The sequence below is a fragment of the Xyrauchen texanus genome, chromosome 24 (genome assembly GCF_025860055.1).
Source record: "Xyrauchen texanus isolate HMW12.3.18 chromosome 24, RBS_HiC_50CHRs, whole genome shotgun sequence".
NCBI classification, from domain to species: domain Eukaryota; kingdom Metazoa; phylum Chordata; class Actinopteri; order Cypriniformes; family Catostomidae; genus Xyrauchen; species Xyrauchen texanus.
This window is the reverse complement of record NC_068299.1, coordinates 39,515,981-39,524,353: the sequence shown is the minus strand read 5'-3', so window position 1 is coordinate 39,524,353 and position 8,373 is coordinate 39,515,981. Positions and strand designations below refer to the sequence as shown.

The window sequence follows — 8,373 nt, the reverse complement described above, 5'->3', positions numbered from 1 at the left end:
TGAATCCTCTTCTCATCCATTGTGGCCAATCAACATGTACTGCTCCAAAGGCATAGGCAGAGTTGGTGTAGATCAGGGGTTCTCAAAGTCTACATTCAAAGGTCCAAATCTGATTTTCATCAATGTCAAAGGTCCGGAACTATTGGTTATTACAAAACTTATTTTTAATAAACATGCATAAAAAAATCAACATTCATTTCATTTCAAAAATAAGGTGTTTTTGAAAAATTTCCAAAAAAATTCTTAACAAAACACAACAAGAGGTAGGCCCAAAGTAACATGGTGCAAAATACTGAACAGTCTAATGTGAGAAATGGCACTGTCTGTCTCCCATCAGCTGCCGAAACCGTGGCACAAAAGGTGTGGTTGCCAGACGGAGACACTGGCCTAAATGTTCATTAGTCAAGCTGCTGTGGTATGAGTTCTTTACAGCATTCATTGCTGAGAATGCAGACTCACACCGATAGGTCGACCCAAACATGGTAAGAACACAGATGGCTACTTTCTGCAGATTGGGGAAATTTTCAGCTGTGACCATTTTAGTCCAAAATGTAACAGTGTCACAGTACACTTCCTGCAAAGTCACATTTTCCTGTAAGTCAATGAGTTCAGTCTGCAGAGATGCCATGCTTGCCCATGGGAAGATGCTCTTGGTTTCTTTTGAAAACTCCTCAACATTCTTGACCAGGAATGGAGATGGAATGCAGAGCAGCACTTGTCTGCCTACATTGAACCCCTCAAAGCGCATCCTGAAATTTTCAGCTAGCTTCTCCAAAAAGGAAAGATGGTGACGATAGTGATTGCCATTAGTCTGCTGGAGAAGAGTTGGAAAGTGGATATGTGGCCCTGTGATGTCACCCTTAAAGATCTCCAGCTGCCTTTCAAAGGAGCGTACGGCTGCCATCAGATCACACACTGTGTTGCCTTGGCCCTGGAGCTTCAGATTCAGTTCATTTAGATGAGATGTTATGTCCAATAAAAAGGCCACAAGCTCCATGCTGTCATCATCCCTCAAAAAATCCAAGTAATGCCTGGCTTTGACATTCTTCTGCTGGGACAAAAACATCTCCAAATCTTTCCTGATGGCCCAAAACCTTTCCAAGACTCTTCCCTTACTCAGCCACCTAACATTGTTATGGAGGAGTAAGTCGTCATAAGCAGCATTTACCTGATAAAAGAAAAAAAGAAAAATAATACATTTTTTAATCAATAATACAAGAAAAATACATGATCTTTGTGAACACAAACACCTTTGTAAATTCTGTAAGTCTGTTGTATGTAGATTTTGATGACAACCTTTAATACTTCCAAACGCATATAATTACATTATCTCCTACATTTTATTCACAATTAAAAATGATTATATAAATAAAAAAACATTTGTGAAATAAGGGTTGACTTAATATCAATCAGTGGGGACATATTCAGCATTTCCTGCATTAATTATGCCTTAGTTTCCCATTGATAAAAAGTGTTAAAGATTTAAATGCTTTGGCTCTGAAGCAATGTGTGTGTGTGTGTGTGTGTGTGTGTGTGTGTGTGTGTGTGTGTGTGTGTGTGTGTGTGTGTGTGTGTATGTGTGTGATCATCACTTAATAATCCTCTATTGACCCACACACACAAAAACACAGTAGAAAAAGTCAAAATAATTCTCACCTCAGTCAGGAATGCCCGCAGAAGACGGTGCTGAAGGGCAGAGGATGCTCTCAGGTAGTTCACAAGCTTCATAATAGTTTCCATGACGTCTGAATATTCTTTTCCAAGGCTAGCACACAGCACGGACTGGTGTATAATACAGTGGTATGTCAGCAGGTCGGAGTGCTCCTCTTTCAGACGTTGAACAGCTCCCTTCTCCTTCCCTATCATGGCTGGAGCACCATCAGTAGTGATGGACACAATATTCTTGACATCAATTCCCCATTCATTAAGCATCTGCATGATTGCTTCATAGATGTCCTCTCCTCTAGTGTGACAGAGTGGAGTAAGGCCCAGTAAGTCTTCACAGAATGTCCCCTTTGCCTTGCTGAAGTATCTGACAAACACACATAGCTGGGCTTGGTCTGTGCAGTCTGTTGACTCATCCACCGCAAGTGAAAGGCAGGGTGCATCTTTGATATCATCAGTTAACTGATTAATTAAGTCATGGGCAAGTATCTCTGTCCTCCTGGTTGAAGTGTCATTGGACAGTGGGATTTTCTTTAATTTATCTGACATCTCCTGTCTCTCCTTTCCCTCAAACAAAGCATCTGCTATCTCCACTAAACATTCCTTAACTATCTCTGCATCAGAGAACGGCTTCTTGTTTTTGCCAAGTACCCAGGCCACTCGGAAAGATGCTTCTGTAGCTCTCTCTTGCTGTGTCACAGCTCTCACAAGCAACTTATTTGTTGATTCATATGATGACTTTAGCTGTCGTAGTTTTGCTGTCCTTACCTCTGTATTTTGTGGATATTGCTGTTCAAAATGTTTGTGTTTTGTTTCGTAATGTCGTTTGACATTTCCACTCTTCACAACTCCAATGGTCTCATTACAAATTAAACAGAATGGCTTTGTGCTGGATTGGGGCAAAATGAACGCATACCTCTCGATCCAATCATCTTTAAAAATTCTGTTTTCTCCGTCAACTTTTCTTTTCTTGGACGATGCCATCCTCCACACCCATTCAAACGCTTACTGCGGTGAACTTGAAGTGTCGCGTCGCGCCCGATTACGTCAAAAATCAACGCTCACTGGATGTCATGGCAACTAAATCACGGAGGAAAACTTTAAATATCTCGCCTTCGCTTTAATTTCGGACCATCTCACAAAAGACATGTGATTTTACAAATGATTTTAACATGCGTTTATCAAAGTAGAAATCCACACTTTTAATCCATTACACACAATTAGTGCTCTTGAAATACGAAAAGCAGGCCGGTCCGGATTGAATTCCCTCCGGGTCCGGATCCGGACCGGAGTCCGGACTTTGAGAAGTACTGGTGTAGATATTTACGCTTTTGCCCTCACATATTTTGAGTGCTTTGGTGAGTGCGGTGATTTCGACCAGCTGAGCTGAGGCCGGTTGTGAGATAATCTAACCTCCAGGTGTGTAGTTCCATTCTTATCTTCAGATCTTTTGCTGCCCTGAATTCACAGTCATGTGTCTCTTGTCCTTCAGAGTTCATTCCTGTTGACATGTTTACCCCTGTGGCGGTGTAGGTAATATGAGGTTGTTTCAACATTTCAGCGATCTTTAGTTTTCTTACTGTTGACAATGTGAAGGCTGCTGAGTTTAGGTATGCCACCACTCCATGCACGGTGTTCACTATGAGTGGATGGCACATAACAATGTGGGCCGTTTTTTCTATTGCTTTGCAGAGTGCTGCTAAATCTCTTGTGCATCCCACCTGGCCTTTTTCCACATTGTCCAGCTTTGAGCTGTGGTAATTAAGTACCCTCCTTTCTCCCTCCTTTTTCTGAAACAAAACAGCATTCACCACCCCTCCTGTTTCAGAAACATCCAGGAAGAAAGGGTTCTTATAATCTGATATACTGAGATGTGCCGCTTGTGCCAGTGCCTGTTTTGTGTGGGTCAATGCCTCGTCAGCTTCTGTTGTCCTTGAAAGGGTAGCAGCCATCATATCCCTCAGGGTTGTGTTAATTCCACATAGTTTGGTACATGGTTTCTGCTCTATCCAGTAAGTCCTAGAAAACCCAACATTTGCTGAAATGTCTTGGGTTTACCATGCGACAATATGTTTGTTCTTTGCGCTGCAGTAAGGGTTTGTGAGTTTGCAGAAATCAGCCTTCCCAGGAAGGCAACTGTTCTTCGTGCCATCCATCCATCCATCCATCCATCTTCAACCGCTTATCCGAAGTCGGGTCGCGGGGGCAGCTGCTCCAGCAGGGGGCCCCAAACTTCCCTATCCCGAGCCACATTAACTAACTCTGACTGGGGGACCCCGAGGCGTTCCCAGGCCAGTGTGGAGATGTAATCTCTCCACCTAGTCCTTGGTCTTCCCCGAGGCCTCCTCCCAGCTGGACGTGCCTGAAACACTTCCCTAGGGAGGCGGCCAGGGGGCATCCTTACCAGATGCCCAAACCACCTCAACTGACTCCTTTCAACGCAAAGGAGCAGCGGCTCTACTCCGAGCTCCTCACGGATGACTGAGCTCCTCACCCTATCTCTAAGGGAGAAGCCCGCCACCCTTCTGAGGAAGCCCATTTCGCCGCTTGTACTCGCGACCTAGTTCTTTCGGTCATGACCCAACCTTCATGACCATAGGTGAGGGTAGGAACAAAAATTGACCGGTAGATCGAGAGCTTTGCCTTTCGGCTCAGCTCTCTTTTCGTGATAACGGTGCGATAGAGCGAGTGCAATACCGCCCCGCTGCCCCGATTCTCCGGCCAACCTCCCGCTCCATTGTCCCCTCACTCGAGAACAAGACCCCGAGGTACTTGAACTCCTTCACTTGGGGCAAAACTTCATTCCCTACCTGGAGTACGCACTCCATTGGTTTCCTGCTGAGAACCATGGCCTCAGATTTAGAGGTGCTAATCCTCATCCCAGCTGCTTCACACTCGACTGCCAAGCGATCCAGTGAGAGCTGAAGGTCACGGACCAATGATGACATGAAGACAACATCATCTGCAAAAAGCAGCGATGAGATCCCCAGCCCACCGACTACGCCTCGATATCCTGTCCATGAATATCACAAACAGGATTGGTGACAAAGCGCAGCCTTGGCGGAGACCAACCCCCACATGGAATGAACTCGACTTCGTGCCGAGGACCCGGACACAGCTCTCGCTTTGGACGTACAGGGATTGGATCGCCCTAAGAAGGGACCCCCCACCCCGTACTCCAGCAGCACCTCCCACAGTCTCTCCCGGGGACCCGGTCATACGCTTCTCCAGATCCACAAAACACATGTAGACCTGATGGGCATACTCCCAGGCCCCCTCCAGGATCCTTGCAAGAGTAAAGATCTGGTCCGTCGCTCCACGGCCAGGACCGAAAACCGCATTGTTCCTCTTCAATCCGAGGTTCGACAATCGGCCGAACCCTCCTCTCCAGCACCTGGGAGTAAACTTTACCAGGGAGGCTGAGAAGTGTGATACCCCTGTAGTTGGCACACACTCTCTGATCCCCCTTTTGAAGAGGGGAACCACCACCCCGTTCTGCCACTCCTTAGGCACTGTCCCAGATTTCCACGCTAATGTTGAAGAGGCGTGTCATCCATGACACCCCTCCACATCCAAAGCTTTCAGCATTTCTGGTTGGATCTCATTAATCCCCGGGGCTTTGCCACTGCGGAGTTGTTTGACTACCTCAGTGACCTCCCCAGGGAAATAGAATCTGATCCCCATCATCCTCCGGCTCTGCCTCTACCATAGAGGGCGTGTTTGGATTTAGGAGTTCTTCAAAGTGTTCCTTACACGCCCAATAACCTCCTCAGTTGAGGTCAACAGCGTCCCATCTTTGCTGTATACAGCTTGAATGGTTCCCCGTTTCCCTCCTAAGGTGGCGGATCGGTTTTCCAGAAGCACTTTGGTGCGGACCGAAAGTCCTTCTCCATGGCTTCTCCGAACTTTTCCCACACCCACTGCTTTGCCTCCCTCACGGCTGAGGCCGCAGCCCTTCGGGCCTGTCGGTACCTTGCAACTGCCTCCGGAGACCTCCGGGACAACAAATCCCGGAAGGCCTCTTTCTTCAGTCGGACGGCTTCCCTGACCACCAGTGTCCACCACGGTGTTCGAGGGTTACCACCCCTTGCGGCACCTAAAACCTTGAGGCCGCAGCTCTCCACCGCGGCTTCAGCAATGGAAGCTTTGAACATCGCCCACTCCGGTTCAATGTCCCCAACCTCCGCAGGGATGCCTGAAAAACTCAGCTGGAGGTGTGAGTTGAAGATCTCACGGACAGGGACCTCCTCCAAACGTTCCCAGTTCACCCGCACTACTCGCTTGGGCTTCCCAGGTCTGTCCAGAGTCTTTCCCCACCCCCTGACCCAGCTCACCACCAGATGGTGATCGGTTGACAGCTCTGCCCCTCTCTTTACCTGAGTGTCCAAAACATATGGCCTCAGATCCGATGACACGATTACAAAATCGATCATCGACCTTCGGCCTAGGGTGCTCTGGTACCACGTACACTTATGAGCATCCTTATGTTCGAACATGGTGTTTGTTATAGATAATCCATGACTAGCACAGAAGTCTAATAACAAACATCCACTTGAGTTCAGATCAGGGAGGCCGTTCCTCCCAATCACGCCTTTCCAGGTGTCCCTGTCATTTCCCACGTGTGCGTTGAAGTCACCCAGCATCACTATGGAGTCCCCAACAGGGCCCTATTCAGGACTCCATTCAGGGTCTCCAAGAAGGCCGAATACTCTGAACTGCTGTTCGGTGCATATGCACAGACAACAGTCAGAGTTTTCCCCCACAACCCGTGAGGCGTAGGGAGGCGACCCTCTCGCCCACCGGGTAAACTCCAACGTAGTGGCGCTCAGCCGAGGACTCCGTGAGTATCCCCACACCCGCCCGTCGCCTCACACCCTGGGAAACTCCAGAGAAGAATAGAGTCCATCCCCTATCCAGGAGTACGGATCCAGAGCCAAAACTGTGCGTCGATGTAAGCCCCACCAGATCCAACTGGTAACGCTCCACCTCCCTCACTAGTTCCGGCTCCTTCCCCCCCAGTGAGGTGACATTCCACGTCCCCAGAGCAAGCCTTTGCTGCCCGGGTCTGGTCCATCGAGGCCCACGGCCTTCACTGCCGCCCATATGGCAGCGCACCCGACTCCTGCGGTTCCTCCAATGGGTGGTGGGCCCAAGGGATGTAGAGGGGGGTTCCACGTCGCTTCTTCGGGCTGTGCCCGGCCGGGCTCCGTGACAAGCCCGGCCACCAGGCGCTCGCCGACGAGCCCTCCATCTGGGCCTGGCTCCAGACGGGGGCCCCGGGCTTCCTCCGGGCAGGGTAACTCCTCCTCTTGCCGTTTTATTCATGAGTCATTGTGAACATTGTTCTTCGTGCCACTTGTGTTTTTTCCTTTTAACTTTGTACTTTATCTGAAGATCCGTCAGCACGCCTGTCACTGCTATCACAGTGGTGGGGCCCTGATAGTTTGGTTCTCCTAGCTTGGTTGGTTTCAGGCTCTTCGCAAGCATCTTCATCATCGCTGTTGCAGCCCTGACAACCAGACAACCAGGGAAGCCTTTTGTGGTTTTTTGCAGCATCAATACTTTTAGTAACCTCATATGCTCTCTCTCAATATATGATACATCCCACGGTGCCAGAGGAACTCACAGACATTTCCGGTAGTCTGGAGCGCTATCTGGTGGTGTGTAGGATCAGACAGCGGGTTTTTAAACCACCAGAAGAGTCTTGCTCTTGCTGCTTTAGATGTTTATAAATTCATACTATATTTCATTCTACATCATTGTTATTTTAGGCTGCAATTGTTTTCCACCTTCTCTCTTTCAGCTGGTCATTCTGACCCAACTTGCTTCAATGATGGCAACATCATTACTATTTATTTTTATATTCTTATCCTTTTAGCGTTTCTGGTTTTAACATATTTTTTCTAGTTAGTCTCATCATTCATCATTTGTTAGCAGGCATACATTGTTTAAAATTTGTCACACACTTGTATATACTGAACAAGTTCCCCCTACCGAGCGGGGCTCAACTACCCCACTACACGATCAACATTCTACAGTATGAAATGGATATACAGATGGGATGGACATTGCCTGCTCTCAATGTCGTCAAGTTGAACACAAGGACATTTTGAAATGATTTCTGCTTGTGAGAGGCTGTTTTTCAAAACTGTACTTATTTTCAGCCCTCGGAGAGCAAGACTTGACTCTCAAAATTTTTAAAAACAACTTCTGCTTAAGTTGAATAACAGTGTGCAGCTTTTGTTAAAATATGAACACTGTACTGTGGTACATACAACTGTAGACAATGGATGGATTTGACTTGAATGGATTTCTTATTAACTCTTATTAATAGAGTTTGTTGTTACAAATTTTAACACATTTTGCCCTATGCAGGGACAGGTTTTTTTTTTTCAAGCATACAGTTCAGTATACTGTTTACCCCATACATATACACATAGGCACCTACATCTCGACTATTCAAATATAGACAAATCATTGCGAGTGTAATGGTTTTAATATGTGTTGTCTTATTATATTATATTGTGTGGGTGTGGGGTTAGTGCATGTGAGTGTGTCTGTGATGCGGTCCCCATTTTTAACCAGTGCTGGGAAAAATTGTGAGATGAGGAACAACTTGTCGGAAGCCATGGAAGCGTGCCATGGGGGAGTGGGTTGGGACAAATACCGGAAGAACTGTCGTCAGTGCGAGGGAATCAGCCACTTAGA

General features: G+C 47.2%; 1 protein-coding gene across 1 annotated transcript; it reads right to left on the bottom strand.

Annotated features, from left to right (window-relative positions):
• Positions 1–301: 301 nt before the first annotated feature.
• On the bottom strand, positions 302–2,649 carry LOC127617773 (protein FAM200A-like). Its single transcript, XM_052089848.1, has 2 exons — positions 1,657–2,649; positions 302–1,168 (listed from the first exon to the last, which is right to left on the bottom strand). Exons 1-2 carry the CDS (start codon positions 2,647–2,649, stop codon positions 302–304), a joined length of 1,860 nt encoding a protein of 619 aa, XP_051945808.1.
• Positions 2,650–8,373: the final 5,724 nt, after the last annotated feature.

Coding starts and splice junctions, on each gene's coding strand:
- LOC127617773 (XM_052089848.1), bottom strand. CDS start 2,649: ATGGCATCGTCCAAGAAAAGAAAAGTTGACGGAGAAAACAGAATTTTT. Junction 1,169..1,656: donor TGCGGGCATTCCTGACTGAG/GTGAGAATTATT, acceptor TTCTTTTATCAG/GTAAATGCTGCTTATGACGA.